The 27,730-nt window shown below is 37.3% G+C and overlaps 1 protein-coding gene across 4 annotated transcripts in view; it reads right to left on the minus strand.

Moving 5' to 3' along the window:
• SBF2 (SET binding factor 2) overlaps window positions 1-27,730 on the minus strand; it is a 495,691-nt gene that overhangs the window by 240,338 nt on the left and 227,623 nt on the right. For all 4 annotated transcript variants that reach the window (XM_054242060.2, XM_054242059.2, XM_002755039.7 and 1 more), the window contains 3 exons: window positions 21,797-21,919; window positions 20,531-20,641; window positions 19,210-19,315 (listed from right to left, as the gene is read on the minus strand). In XM_054242060.2, the coding sequence (XP_054098035.1) occupies window positions 19,210-19,315; window positions 20,531-20,641; window positions 21,797-21,919 (340 nt within the window). The remainder of the gene's footprint in view (window positions 1-19,209; window positions 19,316-20,530; window positions 20,642-21,796; window positions 21,920-27,730) is intronic.

Genomic DNA, 27,730 nt, shown 5'->3' on the forward strand with positions numbered 1-27,730 from the left:
AAAACCTAAAATCCAATAAAAAATTAAAATAAATAAATAAATAAATAAATCTCAGAACCCCAAAACCACCAAGCCAAAGGGAAGTCTGGCTAGGAACTGCATCAGGAAAACCTATATCCCATTTTATTCCTAAATAAGATGGCTACAAAGACTTAAAAAAAAACAAACAAAAAAAAAAAAACAAAAAAAGCTACATATCTCCCTCACAATTTGCTCACAAGGAAATTCCATGTGGACAAAGGACAGAAAAACTCAGTCATCCCTGTACTAATGTGAGACAAATGCATATCTGATTGCTTCCTCCGCCCTATTGTTTCATTAAGCTAGACTAAGTCACTATTCCTCTTTCTCGCACATGTAAATTGTGTATTCAGTAAAAGGCTGATCAGAGACTCGGAAGAGTACAACCTTTTGTCTCCTATATACCTCCCCTGCTTCGAGTTGTCCTGAATTTCCAGACCAAACCAATACACATCTTATGCATATTGACTGGCATCTCATTGTTATAGTAGGTAGCTAGTTAGATATGGGCAGGGAAGGAGAGGACCCTCCTCTCCACTCACCACCAGGAATGTCAGGCAACCATCAGGTGATAGTCAGGTGGTTATTAAAATGTCTCTCGAAAATAATAATTGGTTACAGCTGATGCCAGGGAAAGGCAGTCTTCAATAGATAGAAACATCTGAAACTGGTGATTAACAGCTTCCTGATAAAATCTCAAGAGCTGGGTAAGTGGGCTCATGCCTGTGCACTAAGAGGCAAAATGGCAGAGTTTTACTGGCATATGACCCTCTAGGAATACTTGGATTGGTAAGGGAAGAACGCCTCAAGTGAGCATGCATACTCCTGTAAACACACTGCACATGTGACCCCTACCAAGTGCTGACAGGTCTTTGTGCATGTGGAGTGCCCACCTCAAGGGAAGGATCAGGTGAGGAGAGATGCAAGACCCTGGACACATGACAACATATAAAACCTGAGTCACAGAAGACCCCATCGCCTCAGCCCAAAAACTCCTGAAACTGATAAGCAACTTCAGCAAAGTGTCAGGATATAAAATCAATGTGCAAAAATCACAAGCATTCCTATACACCAATAACAGACTTAAAGAGAGCCAAATCAAGAACGAACTGCCATTCACAATTGCTACAAAAAGAATAAAATACCTAGGAATACAACTAACAAGGAACGTAAGGGACCTCTTCAAGGAAAACTACAAACAACTGCTCAACGAAATAAGAGAGGACACAAACAGATGGAGAAACATTCCATGTTCATAGTTAGGAAGAATTAATATCGTGAAAATGGCTATACTGCCCAAAGTAATTTACAGAATCAACACTATCCCCATCAAGCTACCATCGACTTTCTTCACAGAACTGGAAAAAACCACCATGAACTTCATATGGAACCAAAAGAGAGCCCGCATAGCCAAGACAATTCTAAGCAAAAAGAACACAGCGGGAGGCATCACACTAACTGACAAGGCTACAGTAATCAAAAACAGCATGGTACTGGTACCAAAACAGAGATATAGACTAATGGAACAGAACAGAGGCATCAGAGGCAACACAACATATCTACAACCATACAATCTTTGATAAACCTGACAAAAACAAGCAAGGGGGAAAGGATTCCATGTTTAACAAATGGTGTTGGGAAAACTGGCTAGCCATGTGCAGAAAGCAGAAACTGGACCCCTTCCTGACACCTTACACCAAAATTAACTCCAGATGGATTAAAGACTTAAACATAAGACCTGGCACCATAAAAACCCTAGAAGAAAATCTAGGCAAAACTATTCAGGACATAGGCATAGGCAAGGACTTCATGACCAAAACACCAAAAGCATTGGCAACAAAAGCCAAAATAGACAAATGGGACCTAATCAAACTCCACAGCTTCTGCACGGCAAAGGAAACAGTCACTAGAGTGACTCGGCAACCAACAGAATGGGAAAAAATTTTTGCAGTTTACCCATCTGACAAAGGGTTGATATCCAGAATTTACAAAGAACTCAGACAGATTTACAGGAAAAAAACAAACAAGGCCATTCAAAAATGGGCAAAGGATATGAACAGACACTTTACAAAAGAAGACATACATGAGGCCAACAAACGTGAAAAAATGCTCATCATCACTGGTCATTACAGAGATGCAAATCAAAACCACACTGAGATACCATCTCACGCCAGTTAGAATGGCGATCATTAAAAAATCTGGAGACAACAGATGCTGGAGAGGATGTGGAGAAATAGGAACACTTTTACACTGTTGGTGGGAGTGTAAATTAGTTCAACCATTGTGGAAGACAGTGTGGCGATTCCTCAAGGCCTTAGGAATAGAAATTCCATTTGACCCAGCAATCCCATTACTGGGTATATATCCAAAGGAGTATAAATCGTTCTACTATAAGGACACATGCACAGGAATGTTCATTGCAGCACTGTTTACAATAGCAAAGACCTGGAACCAACCCAAATGTCCATTGATGATAGACTGGGAAAATGTGGCACATATACACCATGGAATATTATGCAGCAATCAAAAATGATCAGTTTGTGTCCTTTGTAGGGTCATGGATGAATCTGGAGAACATCATTCTCAGCAAACTGACACATGAACAGAAAATGAAATACCACATATTCTCACTCATAGGCGGGTGAGGAAAAATGAGAACACATGGACACGGGGAAGGCGGTACTACACACTGGGGTCTATTGCGGGGAATAGGGGAGAGACAGCAGCGGGGGAGATGGGGAGGGATAGCCTGGGGAGAAATGCCAAATGTGGGTGAAGGGGAGGAAGGCAGCAAAACACACTGCCGTGTGTGTACCTATGCAACTATCTTGCATGTTCTGCACATGTACCCCAAAACCTAAAATGTAATAAAAAAACAAAACAAAACAAAAAACAAACCTGAGTCAAAGGTCAAACAGTGTACTTGGTCTCTCAAGTCACCTGCTTGGCCTTCTTCCAAGTGTACTTTACTGCCTTTTGTTCCTGCTCTAATGCTTTTAAATAAACTTTCACTCCTGCTCTAAAACTTGCCTTGGTCTCTCTGCCTTATGCTCCTTGGTCGAATTTTTTCTTCTGAGGAAGCAGGAATTGAGGTTACTGCAGACCCGTATGGATTTGCTGCCAGTAAAATGCTTTGGTGCTGTGACGTGGATACGTTCCCTAATGTTAACATACTTTGGTGCCACGTGACTCAAATATGCTTCCTCAGTGGTAAGACATCTCTATGCCTCACCTTCTTTGGCTGGAGGTGTTTAACCCCTGTACACAGTTTCGTTTGTTCTTTTCATTCTCCGAATTACTAACCAAACCCCGGAACAATTCTTCTCAGCCACAGTGGCTCTGTTCCCCAAGTTGATCTCTCAGCTCCTGCTGACGGGTAGCTCACAAGGATAGGAAGTCCTTCCCAGGTCAGATCCTTGACCTGAGACACAATGGCTCTCCTAGACAAAAGGCCCAGACATTGCATGGACCTCCTAGACAAGAGGCCCATGCAATGTCTGGGGTTTCCTCTGCTTTTTCAACTAAAATTGGTTCTTTCCCAAAAACCCACACCACTTATTCTCCTGTTTTCTCTGTGTGACTTCTGAAATGGCCTTGTGCACCCTCGGGACTCCACCTTGAGGCAAGTCTGCCTCTTTTGCTTTCACACTCTGCATGCCATGTAACTGTTATTCATACACCCACAACTCTTACTGAATTTGTGCAGCAGCAGTTGTGCACCCACAACTCTTACTGAATTTGTGCAAGCAGACACAGGCTTCCTTGTGGATATCTTGAGACTTATACTAGTTTCACCCTACCAACTCAGATGACCCCTGACCCCGCCTCTGTCTGTTGGCACACTGCCAGGACAGACACTAATTGGAACCCCAGTCAGCTCCTGATGACTTACCATATGTATTTTGTTCCTATCACGCTCCAGGGCTGTTTTTCCGGAGGCTTTTGAAGTAGTTTTTCCACTCACATAGGGCCTCCTGGCCCTTTAAGGACCCCACCTACTTGCAGTTTTTTGAGTTAGCACCCCTTTGGGAGAAGGGGAAATTCTTCCTTTGCCATTTGTGAGTTTTCATACCAAGCCGTAAGTCCTCCAGAAATTACTACTTTATGTTAAGAAGGCAAATAAACATTGACCTCTCAAATCCAAGGGCTGCTGTTTTTGCAAGCACATGGAGGCTTTCCATGACTATTCTTCTGGCTTCTTCCCACTTTCTCCTGTAGCTTCCATTTTTCGAATCACTTCCATGCCCTTCTCAATATTCATCAAAACCTTCAAGGCCATAGTTGAAGGGAGGGAAGTTGGGCCCCCCTGCAGCAGTTAGCTGAAAAATAGGCTTCGTGACTACTTAAAGAACAGGGGAAATGGGAATCTAAGAAAAAGGCTAATCATTTTGGTCACGGAGGCAAGAATACAGGTTGGCCCAAAGCTGTTAGGGCAAGAGACCCATAGGACAGAGTCAAAGGCTGGTCCATGCTAACAAATTACCATTAGAACAGAGATGAAGGCAAGGTTAGGAGTATATGCTAAGACCAGTTCATTCTGGAACCCCAAGGATGAACAGGAGAGGGCTCTCTGTTCACTCTGGTATCTCCTCTGTGAAAACAGGATACTGAAGCTAAGGGTACATAGTAAGATTGGTTCATTCAAGAGCCCTAAGGACGAATGTGGGATGTCCTATTCAACATAGTAGGAAGAGGAGATGCCTTGTTTTTTCTTCTCGTCTGTTCTCTCTTCACAGATGGGGAATTGAATATTCATACCATGACCCTCAAATGCATTCTCAAGAACTGGAAAAAGTTTGATCCCAAAACTCCAAAAAGGAAAAGGCTAGTATTTTTCTATAACACAGCCTGAGTTGAATACAAGCTCTGGGATCAGGAATCTTAGTTGGAAAACCTAAATTTTAATATGATCTATTAGCCAGATTTACTCTGCTGCCAGCAGGGAATATGGATAGAAATCCCCTATGTACAGGCCTTCACGCCCCTATGAAACAACCCTGACCTTTGCTGGGCTTGTAAAATGAATCTAGTGATGATAGCTGCCATAGTCAGGCAGCCCCCTCTGGTTGGTTTGGGACACCCCTTATTTGGTTTACCCTGATCTCAAGCACCAGAGGTACCAAAGATGGAGCTTAGCTCAAACCCCACTGCCCTTTCTACCTCATTATATTCAAGTCTCCCGGGCCTAGAGCCCCACCTTATCCAGGGCTACACTCTGGACACCACCACCCCTAGGTTATACCCCCTTCGAGAGGTCAGTAGCTCCAGTGAACCCACCAGAGTCCAGACGCCATTCACTATGTAAGGCCTGAGCCAAGTTAAAACAGAACTAGGGGAGTCTGTGGAGGACCCTGACAAATACATCAAAGGGTTCTGTAAACTTGGCTTAACATCTGAACTCATTTGGGGGAATTTCTCAGTCATACTAGGGCAGATTCTGTCTAAGAGAGAAAGTAATTCCATTATGGAGGTGGCCCAACAATTTGCAAATGCAATGCATATGACTGACCCTGGTGGCTACCCTGTAGGAGCCATCACAGTTCCCCAGGCTGACTCCAACTGGGATTACCATACCCCAGGGGATAAATGAGGAAGAAACCACATGTTCCTCTGTCTGTCATGAGGGATAAAAGCTAGCAGAACAAAGGCTGCTAACTATAATAAACTGGCCTTAATAGATCAAGGCCCTCTTGAAAACCCCATCACTTTCCTAGAGAGGCTATATGAGGTCCCAGTGAAACATACTAACCTAGACTCAGAGACACTAAAGGACTGTTTCCTAACTTAGGCAGCCCGAGATATTCAGAAGAAACTCCAAAAGCTAGCACTGGGCCCCAATACCCCTATATACGACATTCTCGAAACAAGTTTCCTTGGTCTTTTACAACTGGGACAAGGAGGAAGAAGAAATGGCTGAGGAAAAGAAGAGGCAAAAGGAAAACTGGTAGCTCCAACTACTGGCTGCCTTACAAATCCACCAGCTCCCTCCAATTTGCCCTAGGAGTATCTTCCCAGATAATTGTCATTGGTGTGAGAAGCCAGGCTACTGGAAGGTCAACTGCATCAATGGGACAGATGGGAAAAATCCTTGCATGGCTTGCCCCCTCTACCACAAGCCTGGCCACTGGAAATAGGACTGCGCTGAGGACTGGAGGGCTCCTGGGAGAGAATCCCAGTCCTTGATGGCCTTGAGCTGAAGGGGGGCCTACACTCCAGCTGGCTCCTAGATCGAACATCACTATTTCAAGGACAGAGCCAAGGAATGCTTTGGATGTGGCAGGTAGAACTATAAGTTTTCTTTTGGACGCTAGAGCAGACTACTCAATGCTTACCTCTTTTTCTTGGGCAATTATCTTCCAAATCCTGCCAAATAATGGGGATAAACATGGTGCCCATAACCAGGAGGTTTACTCCTCCTTTGTGCTCCCTTATCCGGGGTAACTGTCTTTTCTCACTTATTTTTAGTGATGCTAGATTGTCCTACACCCTTTTGGGCAGAGATATTTTATTCAGACTAGGGGTTCAGCTAACCTTTCCTCTAGGGTAGACATCCCCTTTTCAAAATGCAATCTTATGCCTCAAGGAAACCACATACAAGGATAAACTGTCCATGGACTGTCCCATTACTTTAGAGGTCTGGATATGTTCCTATAGTCTTATATAACATTTAAATATGTTACAATTGCAGAAACGGTTCTAATTATTGCTTTCTATATTTTTATGCTTCTTTAAAAACTTAAAGAATAAAAAAATACACATATAGTCTTTTATACTTACCCTCAGATTTGCCATTTCTAGTGTTACTTGTCTGTATGAAATTGAGTTATTAACTGATCTCTTTTTCCTTCAATCTGAATTATTTCCTTTTGTATTTATTTTTTATTTTTGTTGTTGTTTTTCTCACTCTATCACCAGGCTGGAGTATAGTGGTGCAATCTTGGCTCACTGCAACCTCTGTCCCCCAGGTTTAAATGATCCTTCCACCTTAGCCTCTCAAGTAGCTGGGACCATAGGTGTATGCCACCATATCTGGATAATTTTTGTATTTTTTTGTTAGGATAGAGTTTCACCATGTTTCTCAAATGTGCTGTTAAAAGCTCAGCTAATTAATTTTTTGTTTCAGTTATTTATTTTGAGAAATGGTCTAACTCTGTTGCTCAAGCTGGAGTGCAATGGTATAATCACAGCTCACTGCAGCCCTGGCTTTCTGGGCTCAAGCGATCCTCCTATCTCAGCTTCCTGCATAGCTGAGACTGCAGGGGTGCACCACCACACCCAGCTAATTTTTTATTTTGTAGAGATGGGGTCTTACTATGCTTCTCAGGATGGTCCTGAGCTCCTGGGCTTAAGATATCCTCCTGTCTCAGCCTCCCAAAGTGCTGGGATTACAGGTATGAGCTACAATGCCTGGCTTGTTTCAGTTACTGTACTTTTCAATCTATAATGTCTATTTGGATCCTTTTCAGTTTTTACTTCACTACTGAGATTGCCTCGGTGTTTAGTCACTCTTACTATATTTTGTCTGAATTCTTTCAATATGGCTACTGTTAATTCTTTTAGCATATTTGTAATAGCTGATTTAAGGTCCTTATCTGCTAAATCCAGCATCTGGGCTCACTCAAAGTCAGTCTATACTATTATTTTTCCCCCTGACTATGGGTTACACATTACTTTTTCTTTGAATGCCTCTCACTTTTGGTAAAAATTGGACATTATAAATAATATACTGCATTAAATTTGAATTTTTTTTTTTTCCTGAAAGCTTTTTTTGGGGGCGGGGTGGGAGGGTGGTCACTGCTTTAAGCTGTAAAATCTGCTTAACTTGTGACGTTGGGCTGCTGATGTCTGGTTTGTTTAAAAATTTTTATTTTTATTGTTTAGCTTGGCTTTCTAGGTGTAGCCCAAGTGTTTGCTTGGTTCACTTGGTCAGTCCATATTTTGGGCAGAGGTTGTGCTCAAATACCTTGAGCCAGTAAAGCTTCTATGTATTGCTGATCTGTTTTGCTGAGTTTTCTTGGGTCTTCCTACATATGTGCATAGGTTCCCGGGTAGCCAGGGATGTATAGAGACATTGTCTAGTCCTTCTAAGACCTTCTCCTTTCCACAATTTCTCTGTTAAATTTCTGGCTAATGTTCCACTAGCCCCAACTATGACTGTAATTTAGACAGGCATTTAATGTTTTTCTCTTTTCATCTCCTACTGGGTTCAATACTTTTACTGATAATGATGCCATGTTTAGCTCTCCACCCCAAATAAATTCCACTCCATCTAGCTGCAAAGCTGGCTTTCTACCCAGCCCTACTCTACCATTACCACTCTCACAGACAAAGCTGGGATGTAGGGGCAACGCAGGAACCACCAGGTAAGAATGCTGCAGACTCCGGCTGTTTTTACACAAGGTTCTAGCATAAATATATGTTTCTAAATTTGTCATTTGCTTTTGGTCAGTTTCCAGACCCCTGAAACAGTTCTATTCAACAATTTTGTCTAGTTTTATACTGGTTCTTTGGAGGAAAGGATTTGTTAAACTTTTCATATTGTCTTTGGTGATGTTAATTTTGTTCTCCAAAATTTTGTCCAACGCTGTCCAATTCATCCAATGAATACTTACTATTTTTCCTGCAACTAAAAAGCAACCTGTAGCAAGACACATAAGACCATGTAAATATCTCATCCCTCACCAAAATGCCTGGCTAGATTTAGCATCTATTGATGATTTCTGCCTGAATACCATTCTAGTTAGAATCGTGATCACTGGAAAAATCAGGAAACCAGAAGCTGGAGAGGATGTGGAGAAATAAGAACACATTTCCACTGTTGGTGAGAGCATAAATTAATTCAACCATTGTGGAAGACAGTGTGGCGATTCCTCAAGGATCTAGAAATAGAAATAGCATTTGACCCAGCCATCCCATTACTGGGTATATACCCAAAGGATTATAAATCAGTATATTATAAATCATATATTATAAAGATACATGCACACATGTTTATTGTGGCACTGTTCGCAATAGCAAAGACTTGGAACCAACCCACATGTCCATCAATGATAGAGTGGATAAAGAAAATGTGGCACATATATACCATGGAATACTATGCAGCCATAAAAAAGGATACATTTATGTCCTTTGCAGGGACATGGATGAAGCTGGAAACCATCATTCTCAGCAAACTGACACAAGAACAGAAAACCAAACACTGCATGTTTTCACTCATAAATAGGTGTTTAATAATGAGAACACATGGACACAGGGAGGGGAACATCACATACCGGGCCCTGTCAAGGCCCCTTCATTTTTTTCCCCTATAAGTGAGAATAAGACTAAAACAAGTAATAATGCTATATGAATAAGCTGAGAAAACTAAGTGAAGACAGAAACATGAGCCAAGGTCCTAGGTGTCAAGGGTTGGGGGACTAGGGGAGGGATAGCTGGGGGTGGAGAGATAGGGGAGGGATAGCATTAGGAGAAATATCAAATGTGGATGACGGGGGTGATGGATGCAGCAAACCACCATGGCACGTGTATACCTATGTAACAAACCTGCATGTTCTGCACATGTACCCCAGAACTTAAAGTATAATAAATAAATAAATGAAAGAAAGAAAGAAAGGAAAGAAAGAAAGAAAGAAAGAAAGAAAGAAAGAAAGAAAGAAAGAAAGAAAGAAAGAAAGAGATCCTTAGGCCTCTGAAGGTAAGCACATGGTAAACGGGGTAAGCAGTTTCCTCAGAAAAGTGCTCCAGAATGAACTAGCAAGGAGATTTAATTTGCTTCAAAACTCCAAAGAACATAGCTCATATTCACCTATCAAAAAAATAATTAATCATAGATATATATAGTAAAATAGGGCATAAGATGCCATTATTAGTAATAGTTTAAACTCTTATGTACTCAAATTTGCACACTATCGTTTTAAGATAGTAGGAGAGAAAATATATTTTCTTTAAATATTTTTTAACCCTTGTAAGTTTGTTGTTGGGACAGACCCTTATAACAAAAGACAGATTAACATGAGAAAAATAAGCAAGCTTCCTTCAAAGTCATACACTGAAAAAAAAAAAAGACTTCATTTTTTCCCCTATAAGTGAGAATAAGACTAAAACAAGTAATAATGCTGTATGAATAAGCTGAGAAAACTAAGTGAAGACAGAAACATGAGCCAAGGCCCTAGGTGTTGATCATTTAAGGAAAAAGGACAAAAAATCATTCTATAATTGATGCATTAATTGGGTGGTTCATCAATTTATCAATCAGTATCTTCTTTTTTAAGAAAGTATTTCTACTCATCCTAAGCCTTCATTTTTACCTCTGGCATCTTTTCATCTTTATGTTTTAGGAATGTAAGTTATTTTTAAGGCTCCTACAAATGTTCTTATTGTTATAGCAAGTATTCAGGCAGACATGAGCAGAGCAGGAGAACCCCTTCTCCTGCCCAACCCCAACCAGGAATGTCAGGCAACCATCAGGTGATGGTCAGGCAGTAGTTAAACTGTCTTTCTAAAATAATAATTATTCACAGTGGTGCCAGGGAAGGGCAGTTTCCCAGTAGACAGAAACACCTAAAATTGGTGATCAGCAGCTTCCTGATAGGAGCTCAGGAATTTGGTGAGTGGGCTCACACAAGCACAGTAAGAGGCAAAATGGCAGCGTTTAACTGCTATATGACCTTCCTCTAGGAACACTGGACTGGTAAAGGAAAAATGCCTCAAGTGAGCATGTGTACAACTCCAGTAAACACACTGCACGTGAAGCCCCTCCCAGATGCCAGCAGGCTACTGTGTATCTGCAGAGCTCACCTCAAGGGAAGAATCAGGGGAGGAGAAATGCAACTGCCTGGAAGCATGCCGACCTATAAAACCCCAAGTCAAAAGGTCAAACTCTGCACTTGCTCTCTCAAGTTGCCTGCTTAGCCCAATTCCAAGTGTACTTTGCTTCCTTTTGTTCTAGCTCTAAAGCTATTTAATAAACTTTCACTCCTGCTCTAAAACTTGCCTCTCTCTCACTCTGCCTTATGCCCCTTGGCTGATTTTTTTCTTCTGAGGAGGCAAGAATTGTTGCTGCAGATCTCTATGGGTTTGCTGCCAGTAACATTATCACTTCAAAAATAATCACATAGTATTATAGACAGAAGTTTTCCAGGGAAAGACAAAAGTGAGACTACCAAAGGTTTTCCATTAAAACATTTTAAAACTAAAATAACTTTCTGAATAGCAAGGAATGGCAAGAGTCAACATTTTAATAACTTTTATGTACAGAGTAAAAACAATATTTGTTAAGATAAGCAGAACAAAAATTTTAAGAATTTTTTAAAAATCCATATTTAGTATCAGAGAGAATCAATGGAAACATACTGACCCACTAATAGCTAACAAAAACTGGCCAAAGTTAAATATGGACAGGCAAAAAGAAAGTATGCATATAAAAAGGAACAAACATATGTGATATGCAAGATTAATGTGGTTAAACTATGGAAACAGAGTGTTGATAACTGATGACTCAGGATCATTTTAGTCGGTTTTCAGAAATGTCCATTTAACTGTGAAAACTAGAGGATACACATCCTAAAGCTAGTACATGTGCTAGTAAAATCCAAATTACAGATGAACAGACACAACAAAAGATGTCAAGAGCATTTACAAGACTATTTGGGGCAGGGAGGGAAATCCAAATTTAAACAGGTATGGATTGGATTAAAATATCAGAGGGTCTATAAAAACCAGTTCCTATAAAATCCCAGCATTGCTAATGCTCTTAAGACGTGAATCTTCAGGTAAACAAAAACAGTTCACATAGACTGCAAAAAGAAAAAAACAAACAAAAAAGACAGTAAGCAACAGATGAAGGCAATTAACAGGAAATTGTAGGGAGTGCTTAGAATAGCAGAGTCCATATAATTATTTCAGAAAAACACAGACCTTTTAAACTGTGAAAAACAAATTCATTATCATAACAATTCTTAGAGAGAAGAACAAAGGAAATGCTATCATTACATTTAGACCTTTCACAGGAAAACTAGTCAAGGCTACAAAAGGATCTTATAGTCTTATCTGCTTCCTGTCTGTGCTTTGTAAAATCCGCTACCACCACTACCCCCAATCCAGCTTGTGAACTCTGATAATGGCCTAATATTGGTCTTTGACAAAGTCCAAACAAAATGACTTGTGATAAGAGAATGCCTTTACACAGAATTATCACCACCATACGCTTTGGAAATGACAACTCTGCACACTGCACTGCATCCTTCTTTCTGCTTTCCTTCCTTATCTTTTCCCTATTCTTTCCCGGAAAAAAGTGAACTTACAACATGCAAGCGAAAGATAATGAAGCTGAAAATACTAGAGAGTAAAATCAAATAACAAAATTTGATCTTCAAATGACCATTTATTATATATTCTGGCATACTTCATCAGTACACAGAAAAACCTTCTACAATATGATTACCACTTCTTCATAGCTAGTTCATTCTTTCATTTATTCGATAAACATTGATGCCCTGTGTACCTGAGGCACTTTGCCAGATATAGAGTACAGAGGAATAATAAGACATGTAAGTTTTAGGAAAAACTTCTTATAAACAAACAGGGAAAAAAGCATAGGATAGAATTTCTGTAACATCCCTGAAGATATTCCAGAACTAATACACATCAGCCCTGGACTGCCTACCTGTATGTGGACTTTTTATTAAGTGAGAAGAATAAAATCTGTACTTTGCTTAAATATATATTTTTAAGGTTTTTTTTTTTTTAAATATTAGGTATGCACATAAAGGACATAAATAATTTTACAAGTTTAAAAAATCTTTTTATCATAAAACACTGATATAGAAAACCACACAAATCAAATGTATGACTTAATATAGTATCTTAAAAATACCACTCACATCAAGAAGGAGAACTGTGCCAGCAACCTTAAAAGCCCCCAGAAGCCTCTTTTCTGTGCCCCCCAATCATAATCTCCTCTCTACTACCAAGAGTAACCATGCTGACTTTTATTTAATGTTATCCACTTTCCTGATTTTTTCTATAGGCAGTTTTTATCAGCCAAAAGTACATCCCTAGACACTATAGTTTAGTCTCACTCTATTAAAAAGTTGGATGCCTTTTATTTATTTTTTATTATACTTTAAGTTCTGAGATACATGCGCAGAACGTGCAGATTTGTTACATAGTCATGCCATGCTGGTTTGCTGCACCCACCAAATGGTCATCTACATTAGGTATTTCTGCTAATGCTATCTATCCCTCCCATAGCTCCTCACCCCTCAATAGGCCCCAGTGTGTGATGTTCCTCTCCCTGTGTCCATGTATTCTCATTGTTCAACTCCCACTTATGAGTGAGAACATATAGTGTTTGGTTTCCTGTTCCTGTGTTTGTCTGCTGAGAAGGATAGTTTCTTGCCTCATCCATGTCCCTGCAATAACATAAACTCATCCTTTTTATGGCTGCATAGTATTCCATGGTGTATACGTGCCACATTTTCTTTAAAAAGCTGGGTGTCTTTTAAATCTCTTTCAGTCTAGAGGTTCCTCTTTCATTCTTCTCCTTTCCTTATAATTTATTTGTTAAAGAATATGGGACATTTGAGTAAGAGAATTTCCAACAGCCTGGATTTTGGTAATTACAATCTCCTGGTACAGTTTAATGTGTTCCTCTATTTTCTACATTTTCGAGGTTCAGACTCAGGTTTAATCCCTCTGGCAAAACAGTAAGTAGCGTCCGGTAAGGATAGGCACATAGTAGTTGCTTGTTTTTCTTTTTGTGCTAACAGCTGTTGATACTTAGATCTTGGCTTCTTGAGGATTGCAAAATGATATATTTCTATAATTTCTTTTACATGTATTAATTAGAAGACTTTTTTTTTTAAAAAAAGAAAATTGCCCTCAACTACTATTGGTTATCATGATTTTTTTTCTTTTTTAATAAGTTTTCAAGATAAATTGTTCTTTATCATATTCTGAGGTAGGGTACAATTCCTTTTTAATATTATGAATTCATGAATCTTAAAATATTTGCTGGGTTTCAACCAACTGCAATTATTGTAATTTTTGAAGCTCATATTCTCTCATCTTAGATCAGTTGTACGCCTCTTCAAGATGGCTCCTGAGTTCTTTTAAGAAAGCTCTACCAGTAATGTTTTTTCTTTAGTGAGAAATAATTCTCATACCATAAATTCACCATTGTAAAGTACACAACTCAGTGGTTTTTAGTGTAGTCACGAGGTTGTAAACACATCATTACTATCCAATTGTAGAACAATTTTGTTCCTCAATAGAAACTCCACACCCATTGGCAGTTACTTCTCATGGTCCCATCCCTCAAGCCCTCATAATCTCTAATCTGCAGTGTCTCTATGTGTTTGCCTATTCTGGACATTCCACATAAACAGAATCAGAGAATATATGGTTTTTGTGTCTGGTTTCTTTCACTTTACATGTTTTCAAGATTCACCCAGGTTGTAGCATGTATCGATATGTCATTCCATTTTATGGCTGAGTAATTTTCCATTGTGTAGATATATCACAATTTGCTTATCCATTCATCAGCTCTGACAGACATTTGGATTGCTTCCACTTTTTGCCTTTCATAATGCTGAACATTTGTGTACAAGTTTTGGTGTGAGTATGTTTTTCATTTCTTTAAGAATCTGATACATGTTGACATATGTACATACTTATAAAACCATTACCACAATCAAGACTGTATATACAAGTATCACCCAGAAAGTTTCCTTATGTCCCTTTGTAATCTTGCTCTTCCTGTCCACAAAGCAACCAGTGACCTGTTTCCATCACCACAGATTAGACTACATTTTTTAGAACTTTAGAGAAACCGAATCATACCATACATAATTTTTCTGACATTTTTCATTCAAAATAATTATTTTCAGGTTAATCTATGCTGTGTGTATCAGCCACTCCATTCATTTTTCATATAGCTCAGTAGCACTGCATTGTTTGAATATACCACAGATGCTTTATCTACTTCCATAATCAATTATCCCTTACCACTGATGGACACTGGATTTGTCTCTAGTTTTTCACTACCACAAATAAAATGGCTATGATATTCACATACAAATATTTTTATGAACATTTTTAAGCTTTTTAAAAATAGTCAAACCATGTTCCAAGATAGTGGTACCATTTCATATTCCTATTAGCCATGAATAAGAGGTCTAATTCATTCACATCTTCACCAGCACTCAGGGAAGCACTCTGAAGTCTCAACACAAAATGCTCGTCCCTATTCTTGCCAAGAGATAAGCCTCAAGTTGTGTGACGTTTTTCAGTCACACCAAGCTGTGCAGGTCAGAGCAAGCATCTCCCCAAACTTTTTTGTTCTCCACCACCCCAGACATCCAAACTATGTAAGCTCTTGCTTGTGTTTCCAATGAGGCAACACAGAAACAAGTCCCTTAAGCAGCTTGGTTCAACAGCCAGAATTTGGGATCCAACCTCCACTATTCCCTCCTCCCTGTATCCCCAAGCCTGAGAGAGTCGAGGAAGGGGCTGATACAGGTAACATAATGTTTACTCATTTCAATGCTGCTGTTCTCTGCTTTGTGCAAGTCTGAGGTACTATAATTTCTTAACTAGATTTTGGAATTGTCATGTAAGGATTTTTGTCAGTATATCTTTGTTAAATCAGTGTTTCTGTCAGGAAGGGAGGGCTGGAATTTCCAATTCCTCTGTCTGGTTAATGTCACTCCCAAAATTCTTAGCCTTGACTATTTATTTCCTTCACTATTTTAAACAGTTGTTTTAATAACTGCATCTGATAACTCTATTTGCTAGAGCCCCTGTGGGTCTTTTATATTGTCTATGCTTCTTTTGCATTCCTCTCATATAGTTTTGGTCCTCACATTCCAGGTTATTTTTTATTGAGTACAGGGCAGGTATATAAAAATTTATAGACAACTTGGAGGTCTAGAATGTAGTTATCTTGTTTCAGAGAGGATATACTTTTACTTCTCTGAGATGGATAGAGACAGTAGCATCAAGGATTACCTTAATCCAACTCAAGAAACTGAAGTGATTTCAAGCTGTATTGTAGTTCCCAAGGGAGGCAATCTAATTCTGATTTACCCACTCCTATGCTGTGAGCTTTTATGGTCTCAACCCAAATTATGACAGCTTCATAAAGGAATCTACCTTGGTAAAACCTGAATTCCAATTTTCCCTCTTCCCTGTAAAATGTCGATAGTACTGATCAGCTTCTCAGTCATTTCCTCCAAAATCAACAAGTGCCCTTAGTAAAAAAAACAGACCTAGATGTCTGGCTCACTTCATTTTCTCCTGGATCATAGCTTGACTATTATTTACTGCCTCTGATGCCTTCAAGCAGATGCTATTTTTATTTTATTTATTTTTAGACAGGGTTTCACTCTGCCACCCAAGCTGGAGTACGGTGGCATGATCTCAGCTCACTACAACCTCTGCTCCTGGGTTAAAGCGATTCTCATGCTTCAGCTTCCTGAGTAGTTGGGACTACACATACCCACCACCATGCCTGGCTAATTTTTTCTATTTTTAGTAGAGACGGGGTTTCAGCACATTGGCCTGGCTGGTCTTGAACACTGGATTCAAGTGATCCCCCTGTCTTAACCTCCCAAAGTACAGGAATTGCAGGCGTGAGCCGCTGTGCCTGGTCTAGCAGATGTTGTTTACATTTGTGTATCTTTTCAAGTTGTCATTGTTAAGAGGGTTAATCTGAATTACACAAGCCCCCATTACTGGAAGAGAGGTTCAGTCTTTATAAATGTATACTTTATCTACAATAGTTTCCCTACCCCCCAGTGGGAATGCTAATGGCATTGAGGGTAAAAATTCTTCTAAACATCGCACAAATTACAGGATGTTTAATATCCCTGGTCCTTGACACTAAATGCCGGTTACAACCTCCTCCTCTCCTCCCCCCTCAAAACTCATTGTAAAACTAAGACCATAAGAGTTTTATTAGGTTCAAGAAAAATGGTAGCATTTGGAAATGTGAAATAATTTCATTTGTCATATTCTGTCATTCCTCTTCTTAGTAAACCTCTGCTTTCATTGAGGTTTAGAGGTACACAGCCCTTTTTAAAGTAAAAACATAAGGTGAATGGTGCTTGGCTAAAAACAAGCCAATGGTTAGTAGGGACCACGGACAAGCTGCAGGTAGTCATGAATCTACTAAACTTACTTCCTGGCTGGGCGCAGTGGCTCATGCCTATAATCCCAGAACTTTGAGAGGCCAAAGTAGGAGTACTGCTTGAACCCAGGAGTTTGAGAACAGCCTGGACAACATGAAAAGACCCTGTCTCTATAAAATTAAAAAAAATTAGCTGGGCATGGTTCCACGTGCCATGATCCTGGCTACTTGAGAGGCTAAGGAGGGAAGATTGCTTGAGCCCAGGGGTTTGGGGGCTGTAGTGAGCTGTGTTCAATGCCACTGCCTTCCAGCCTGGGTGACAACTAAGACCCGTCTCCAAAAAAATTTCTTTTTTGATTTCCAAAACTTTGTGGAGGGAGAATGTAATCAACATTCTTTGGAGAAGTGCCACCAGAAAGGCATTATGTAGTTCACATTAAACAGATATAAGTTAAATATCTATTTAATATGGAATTGATTAATTTAAAAAATAGCTTTAAATATATTAAGGCTTAACTATGATGACTCCAGGAGTAAAAACTTGCACTAGTAGAGAAGGGAGATGTAATTTTTTTAATTGACAAAAACTATATATTTACAGTGTACAACGTGATGTTTTGAAATATGTATACACTCTAGATAGGCTAAATTGAACTAATTAACATATGCATTACTTCACATACTTTTTTGTGGTAAGAACACTTAAAATATACTCAGAATGATTTTCAAGTACACAATACATTGTTATTAACTGTAGTCATTGGTTGCATAGTAGATATCTTGAACTTATTTCTAATTGAAATTTTGTATCCTTTGACCAAAGGGAGATATTATTTTAGAGTTGGACCTCCTGAGAGGAGGCAAATGTAACTGGAAAGAATTGCTTTGAAACTGATATCACCATTCATTTTAATTCAGATACTAGAAGACTCTATTTATATTTATACTTCCTCTAAGGCTTTCTAACTTTCACTGATTGAAGTTAAAGCAGAAGACTACGGATGGGGACAATGATGAAAAGAGTTGTAAGTTACAGAGCTGAGCTAAGAGCAAAATTCAACAAGAGACAGGAGGGAAGAAAGAGGGCAGAATTTTTGTGCAAGGAATTAAGAATTCCATGAAGAGGCAGAGTATGGACCTTAGGGAAGGGAGGATTTCAGCAAAACTAGAAAAAGACAAACGCAGATGGAGAACAATGACAAAGACTGAATCAGAGTGGGACACTTGTAGGCAGGTGTATATAAAGGACAAGTCAGAGGTAATGTAAATGGGGATCTTTGGGCAGCCCTGGTCTGAAACATCCTCATTTTTAAGTTATATTTTTCTTAATGTAAAAGCTGTCCAATGTACAGTGGACAATTTCTAGAATCCTCCCAATCTTTCATCCTAGTCACTGCTGAATAATTGGTGATAAAGTCCTCATACAGATGGTGGGATGAGAAGGGTGAGACTCATAGTCCCATCTGACAAGGTTTCTACAAAAGAAGTTCATCTAAGGAAAAGCAAAATATACCATCTATTCATCTTTTAGCACAAAGAAAATATGTCCACTTTCCTTTTTTCTATGTTAGAGTACAATGGCACCATTATAGCTCACTGCAGTCTTTAATTCTTGGGCTCAAGTGATACTGTTGCCTCAGCCTCCCTGGTTGTTGAGACTACAGGTGTGCATCAACATGCCTAGCTAATGTTTAAAAATTTTTTTGTAGATATGAGGTCTCACTATGTTGTCCAGGTTGGTCTCAAACTCCTGGGCTCAAACAATCCTCCTGCCTAGGCCTCCCCAAGTACTGGGATTACAGGCGTGAGCTACCACACCCATCCCATCCACTTTCTAAAAGTCTAACTGACCTAAGAAAAAAAGGAGCCTGGGTTAACATTTTTTAAAAGAATAAACACTAGGTAAGATTAGGACACAGAAAATTATGTATCCTATATGTAAAATATTTAATGATTTAAAAAATATTTTCTTGATTCATGTCAGGTGATGTCAACTTAAAATAAATCCTTTAATCATAGGCTTCTACAAGATGACATTGAAAATGGGAAAAAAGACATACCCAATTGCTGGAACAGGAGAGCCACACTAGTGCCTGTGACAGGAAGACTATCATGTAAAGGAGTCTGGATCAGCTGTCTATCTCCTGCACCCAAAGAAAACAGCTTCTGCAGAATGGGAGAAACACACACACACACACACACACACACACAAATTTCAGACATTTTTTAAAAAAATAAAAATACCTTTGACGTTCAATTTTAAAGCAAATGACCATATAAGATACAATTAATAGATACTAAGGGCAACAATGGATACCCCAAAACATTTAAGTTATTTGTATACTTAAGTAGCTCAAGAAAATTCAGTGGTCAAAAACTGAAACTCTAATAGAGATAAGACACAAATATCACTGATAATCATAACTGGCTAAAAATAATAAAATATTAAAGTCAACAACTTTATTAAAGGCTCATAAAGTAATTCAAGTTTAGACCCATCTGTGACCAAACTCACAATTAATTTTCTGCCCTTTGAGCAGAGGTGGAATGAAGGAGGAGAGAGAGAGAGAGAGAGAGAGAGAGAGAGAGAAGAAAAAAAAGATAAAATTTCAAGACAAAGGACACTGAGAAAGATAGAAGTAAAAAGGTAAAGGGCAAGAAAAAGGAATGCCAATCTCACTATAAGCAGGATCTTTGCCAGACTGATGACAATGTGATTTTTGGAAGGCTGTCCTCTTCCACAATATTAAATAAGAATAAGTGAAATAAATTATCAACTATTCATTTTTGGGGTTTAAGGACAAAATCTATTCTTTTTAAAATGGTTGACCATGAAACAACACATAAATCATAGCAGCTGAGATTCTTATTTTTCTACTTTAGAGACAAATACAAAAATCTCAAGACATACAGAGTAAATGAATCTATTAACAAGTAGTTACAATGTAACGAAGAACTGTGTTGAGAGTTTTCCTAATGCTATCTTCTAATTTTTATCACTCAAACATTTTTCAATTTAGGTTAATAAAAATGAGGCATAACTATATACAGGAGTAAGAAAGGTAAAAGAGCACATTTAAAAGTTCAACTTAATGTATTTCCAAGAAAATATAAACTATAGTTCAAGTTACACAAAATATGACTTCTAATTATGCTATGTGAAAGATGAACCCTGTGATAAAATTAACCTCATGACCTAAGAAAAGAATGGAATCTTGGGTGTCTAGAAGGCAGACCATGGGGACAATGCTGAACTAAACTAGGATTTTCCTTAAAACAAAAATATTTTTAAAATGCTTTCTTTTTCTCCATAAATTAAATTAACTGGAGGAGAGGGGAAGAGGAACCATTCTTCTCCATCTCTCTTTCTATTCTATTTACCTGAGACCCTCCAGCCGCTGGGACAAGGCAGGCACAAAGGTTTGCAATTAGACTTTCCAAGGAGACATTCAGGCTGTCCACATATACGGTATAAATCAAACCCAGGCAAGCCTGCAAAGAAATAGATGCATATAATTATTTCATGGAAAAAGCATTAAAAATAAATTGTTATGACATCTGCTCTAGGACAATTTCTCTTTGAACCTAGTAAAGTATATTATACAGTGAACATGGAATATATTTTAAGCAGCAAAAATTAGGTTGATTAAATTTTCATTAGAAACAGAACCTCCAAATGAGCTTCTGAGATGAGTTTATAGAAAGCAGAAATCCATAATTCATAAAACAGGTGTTTGTGCTCTGATAACTACTCTAGCAAATCTGTAGGGCTAAAATTGTTTTTGCCTCAACTTAGTTTGTTCAACTCTAACTCTCAAGATAAAAACTTAGAAATTTTATCTTGTTTTGTGGTTCTTACAAATCTGGAATGCTTATTCTACAGAAAAATATAACATGTGAATTATAAGAAAGGAATGCAAAACAGAGACAAGATTATAAGATTAACACTGAGTTCGGAAGAAGGTCGGTGGTTAAACAGACATAATGCAATCTTTATGAATCTTTCAGTATAGCAAAATTTTTGACTCTGAAAATTTAGTATTTGCTTGGAGTTACCCATTGTCATTGAAATACTGACACTAAATTAATTATTTTAGCAATCTCAATTTCTAGAAAAGTTTTACAGAAATTATATGTTAGTACAAATATTTACAAATGAATAAAAATTTCCTCTTGTGTTTGAAAACGCTGTGTTTGTAAAACAAGGAAATATCTGGAAGCAATATTTTAAGACTATTTTGACAGAAGTATGATCAGAATTATTTGAAATCTCAAACACCTATCCTATTTACTTGAACCTGATTCCTCATAAGGGGAATAAACACACAAAGTTGTTAAATCACTCATGCATTTTACATTTACTACAGGTAATCAAATTCTTTATTCAAGATTTATATATTCTGGATTCAACAAATGTGGGACCTATTTTAAAACAAACACTATATCCTTAGAAGTTTGAGTAGTCACGTTAACTTATTCAAGTATTTATTTCATCCAACATGAAAATATTTCTTCTGTTCATGCTAACTGTATTCCATGGATGAATTCCTAAATCAATCAAACAATATTTTCAACCTAAACAACCTGCACCATTGTTCACTCCAGAGACTTATACAATATCACAAATTAATAACTATGTGTTCTTACCCTAAAAATTTCTGGATAATCTAATCTGGATACCAACACTAGGCTTTTGGGAGCAAACACTTCTGCAGGCTGAATTAAACCAGACACTTCTGCTTCTCCTTCAATCTCTTCCTTCTTTGTTCCCTAGAAAAAGAGACACTGAAATCAACAAACAGAAGGAATTTCCTAGGTTCATAATTCACAAAAGATGAATATCACCTTAAATATAACTTATAAAAATTCAAAAAATATATATAATGAAAAAATCAAACTACAAATTAGACTTTAAGAGCCATCTAAAAGGAAAGTAAACAATTATGAAGCAGGGAATACTTATTTCATTTTTGAAAAGCTACTTAAGCTCCAGATATATAGCACACCTATATTTTGTTATATATTAAGCTCCAGATATGTAAACTCCAGATATATAGCACAACTATATTTTGTTAAATATTAAGTTCCAGATATATAGCAGAACTATATATTTCATTTTGGTTTTTCTACTTGTCTCAATCTTTCAAACAAGGATTCTAAGGCTTACAGAATGCTCAGGCTCAATGCTCTTGGCAGTAAAGCACAAACAGCTCTAAATTGCTTTTGTTCATAAGCGACAATGCTGGTATTTTGAGAAAAGAGAACTTTGGTTGTGTTTTTGAAACAAGGTCTTCTCTGTTGCCCAGGCTGGAGGGCAGTGGCACAATCACAGTTCAGTGCAGCCTCAACCTTCTGGGCTTAAGGGATCCTCCCCCCTCAGCCTCCCAAGTGGCTGGAACCAAAGGCCAACACGACAATGCTAGGTTATTTTATTTTAATTTTTTGTAGAGACAGGGTCTCCCTATGTTACCCAGCTGGTTTCAAACTCCTTAGCTCAAGTGATGTTCCTGCCTTCCCCTTCCCAAGTGCTGGATTACAGGGGTGAGCCATCATGCTTGACTGAGAGAACATTTTTTAATACAAAACTAAATTTCAGAATGTACTTAATGTCACTAAACTGAATACTTAAAAAGGGCTAAAATGGCACATCTTATATATTTTTTGCCACAATAAAAAAGGCTTAAAACAATATACTAGTTTCAATGACTAAACACTGGTTAATAAACTTGAAAAAATATGATTCTCCCACTTAACAAACCACAAATCCTGATTCCCCTCTTTTTAATAACCTATATCCCACTGTCAACAAATTCTGATTTCTCACCACCTCTACTGCTACCATAACACTGTGAGCTGCTATAATCTCTTGTACGGATTGTTCTAACAGCCTCCCTTCATCTCCTTTATTCTTCTTCAGCCCCACTTTGCTTCCTTGCTGCTCGTTAAACAAGAGCTACTATAATCTCTTGTATGGATTATTCTACAGCCTCCCTTCATCTCCTTTATTCTTCTTCAGCCCCACTTTGCTTCCTTGCTGCTCGTTAAACACACAAGGCATGGCCCTATCTACTGCTCTATGCACTTCGTGCTATTCCTTTGCCTAAATACTCTTTCCACAGATAGATACCCTAATGACTCAGTTCCTCATCTCTTTTAGGTTTTCATTTAAGCAGCTTCTGCTCTAATAAGGCTTTGCTGACAACGTTATTTAAAACTGCAATGCCCTAACATTCTCTACCTGCTTTCTCTGCTTTAGTTTTCTCCATGGCACTTGTCACTCTGTCCAACATGTTGGATATCCATTGTACATAACTTGTTTTTCAGTTTGTCTGTCAACCCCACTAGCACATGCTCCATAAGAGGCCAAGATTTCCATTTTGTTCAATGGTAATTTCCCAGTTCCTAAAATAAGGGCTGGGCCCATAGTTGATACTTACTATTTATTCATTGTATACATGCATAAATATATTTTCTTGGCATAGTTTTTTGAGCACTTTATCAAGGAAGTCTTTTCCCCACTATTCATAGAGGTCAAGAATTATATTTTCTATTTCCTTTAGAGCTCATTTAGTTTCTAGGACAATGCAATATAATCAAGTATTAGATGTCTGTGGACTGCACCCATCCAAAGGGAACTATCTGTTTACTTTTTGTATGTATGATAAAGTCCATATGCTCTTGAAAGAGTTTCATTTATTACAAAGCAAAAACTAAAATTAGGTTGGTTGGTTTCTGGAATCCTTAGAAATAATAAAAATGTGATGAATATAAATTTACCAAAGATTTCCACACTTAATGAATCATATTCTTCATGGATTACTAACAGATTCAAAATGACAAAAGAATGATTAAAAATCCTGGAAAAGATAAAGCTATCCACATTTTTATGAGATTGTGATAAATGCCCTAGAGTACCATTAGAAGTCAGCAAGAATAAATAGATAACATTTCAAATACATGACCATTAACTTACTTTGACCAAAACACAAAATAGAATGCATTGGTAATTTCTTAAAGCTGCTCTTCAATTAAACACTCACCACAAGGAACAGTTGTTAACAAGAAAGAAAAAGGTCCAATAGAGTGAAAATCAGTATTAAGTAAAAATAATTTCATTTTTATTTATATCACTTTTTATTATAGATGCTGATTTTACTCTGTAAATGTGCTGCAAATCCAAAAATATTATTGTTCTTAATTCCAATAACTCTCCTGTAAGAATGCACTATCCCAAGTTTAGAGAAAAATTCATGTGAATGTTTTCAAAGCAAAATGTACTGCCGTGATTTTAAAAAACCACACACCCAAGAAATAAACCCAAAATTTGTTAGGTAAAATAAGGTTTGCTCTAGAATGGTAATGTGATTATTTTTGATAAAATTTTTCTAGAAATAATTTATCATGTAAGAGGAATACTCCCTCTTCTATACAACCGCTAGATATACTCTGTGTGATAATTATACAATGACACCAGTTTTATTTGGTATGTGTTTTACAATAACAGATTTTTACCCATTGAAAAGATGTGACAAACTTAAAAATAAGCAGGAAATTCAAAACATAGTCTATGAGTGTGAGATATTCTAATAATGCTTCTAAATTTAATGTTTTACAGTATAAAAGTTACACATATTTTATCCAGCTGAACAATATTTTAAAGGGTTCACTAATTTAAGATTATTTCTTCTCATTAAATTGGCCTTTTAAAGATTATTCCTTATTTTTAGTAAGTCTCATTAAAGATACAAATTTATCTTAAATCTAAATTATCTCACACTGACTTACAAGGTCAACACATTTCATAACCACATGCTACAACTTGCCCATTTGTAGGTATCTCTGCCTGCCAATTACTGCTATGAATTATTTCTGCTAGTGAGATTTCCAGCTTCTGTGTAGCTTATATTATATGTAGTTCATAGTCTCTATGCTACAATAATATGGAATAAATTTGTACTCACCATTATCAATCTGGCCCCAAAGTGCTACTGCTCTTAAAACATATCCTGAGACAAAACGTATTAGATTGCTGATTGTATGCAATAACTTCATGTAGCAGATCAGCAAAAGCTTTAGGAATTTTATCCTATCATTCAGGTCGAACACCTCAGCCTCATGTTTGTTGTATCTTGATGCTTGATTTTAATATCAAAATAACTGTCAAGTCCTGACCCTTCTATGCTTAAAGGAACCGTTGCATCCAACATCTCTGTGATATGTTCATTTTTAACAATACCGTATCACACTAAAAACGTTCCCATGGCATTTCTTTAAATAATCAGTTTTAAAAGGAGGATACGAGGAATTCCACAAGTAAAACGTTTTCAGTCCTAAATTTTCTTTCTGAAATGTAATATATAGCAAGTGTACCATTATACAGAGTTGTCTCAGTAAAGCAATATAAGGACTTTAAAAATTTCCAGAATTGAAATAGTGGAGCCTAAGTAGTTGCAAAATTCTGTAAGTTCTAAAACTGCCCCCAAAACCCTTCATTCCTTGCCAAATAATCTTTTACTTATGTAATCATGTTGACATGTCCACATAATCAAACCTGGTTTACCCTTTCATTGGTCTGGAAAGTAATGAATACATAAGAAATATATATTTTAGGATAATACGCCTTCAAATAAACCAGGCTACTAGTCTTTAGTTCAGAATCAGGTTTACCTCTAGCAAAGAAAATAACCTGCAGATTTTCCCCTTCAATAGCAGAGCTCTGAAGCTGTATGGTATTCGGAAGGCAGAACAAATTCAAGTAATGGCCACAATATATTCACTCACAATGAATTCCGGTTTTAGTGGCACTAAAATAGGAAATGCTTCTCCTGGAACCTAACAGACATTATGTAGCCAAAGGGTCTTCTAATCAAAGAATGTTGAAATCAATACAGTGAAGGGTTTCTTCACTGCAGGATTTCTCAAACTTCGATATGCAAATATTGTTTGTTCAATTCCAAGCAAAGGAAATATAATATACAGTATTCATCAAAATTATCGGACCTCTTCTTTATAGTACATCTAGAAGACCTAGTACCCTATGGAACACATATTGGGAAATGTTGTCATAAAGTATTCTAGAATACAAAATGTTAAAACTTTGTTTAATGACTATTAACATGGCATATTCAAACACTGCATAAAGAAATTGAACGTGGTTATAAACAAGTATCATGCAATAAATTCTACAACACGCATTCATCTAAAAAGTACACTTTATTCAAAAGATGACTTGCAATAGTACTCTGCAAGTATATCTGCTATGAACAACATTAAAATATATCTTTAAAATCAGATACAGTTAACATGACAAAATAAGAAAAATAATATAGTAGTGGAAGATAGTTTAAATCTACACTACCTACTTCATTTTATAAATCAGTAATTACATGCCAAGAGAGATGAAATAACTTGCCACGGTTATGTAGATCATTAGAGGCATAATTGCGATCAACAAGCCAAGTCTTCTAACTCTTAAGCTACTTCTCTTTCCACTATCCTATACTCTTATATGTAACCTTTATAAGAAATAACGTATTAGTTCAAAAAAGCTGTTTAAGAAAGATAACATCTGAGAAGCCAAACTGTCAATCTGAAAAATTGTTCAGATTTGTTTTCCTTTAATTATATTTAAATGTAATAGTCTTTGTTTTAAAAAAAAAAAATAGTAACAATACATAGTTCTCACTGCAGCCCTTCCTAGCCTGAAATTGTTGTCAAAATTTAAGAAAAAATAATTGATGTTGAAGGATTCTGGAAACTTATTATCAAAAGTTTCTCCTGTTGTTTTAATGTCTTATATCCTTTTAAGCATGCAGCATTAATTAATTGTATTTAATTCCATGATAGTTTTTCCCTATAAAATACATCTGTGAGGGGCATAAAGAGAATTGTTAAGATTCAGCATTCTGTTCATCTGCCAATTCTCATTTCAAAATGGAGGAGAAGACAGACACTTCGGTAAAAAGCATAATCTTACTATCTATCCTCTAAGGAGAATCCCATGTAGATACTTGCAAATGTTGTAAATTATCAAACTATAGAATGAACTCAGAATATACAAGTCTCCCAGTTTTTTCTGTATGTGGATTATGTTACACATGCTAGTTTTCAATAGACTCTAACAAAGTCTAGTCCTGTTAAATAAAATCTAAGAATTGGTCTCTAGAATGCTATCAAGTGTGAAGTTCATTAAAATATCAGCAAGCCCAATTCCCAAACGCTGCTATTTCTAATGTTTAGTTCAATGAGGTGGATTACCATGGACTAAACACTTCTTGAAGAAACCAAGATATTTCCAAAGAAAATAACTTCATTGAAGTTATTCATAATATTGACAAAACAGGAAATACCCGTCCATCAGGATATTAATTAAACCCACCCATGGTCAATTAGATTATTGGAAGAAAATATGTCAAAAATTTTTTTTCTGTTCTCTCAAATTTTTTCCTGTATATTCTATGTTTTCTACAATGAGCATAGTTTACTATGTTAAAGAGCAGGGGGGGAAGTACCAAAAATTATTGGGTTGGAGTACTTCAGGTAAACCTATCCAAGGTTTTGTATGTGATTTTCTCCACTGTT

This window comes from Callithrix jacchus, chromosome 10 (assembly GCF_049354715.1).
Source record: "Callithrix jacchus isolate 240 chromosome 10, calJac240_pri, whole genome shotgun sequence".
Classification (NCBI taxonomy): Eukaryota; Metazoa; Chordata; class Mammalia; order Primates; family Cebidae; genus Callithrix; species Callithrix jacchus.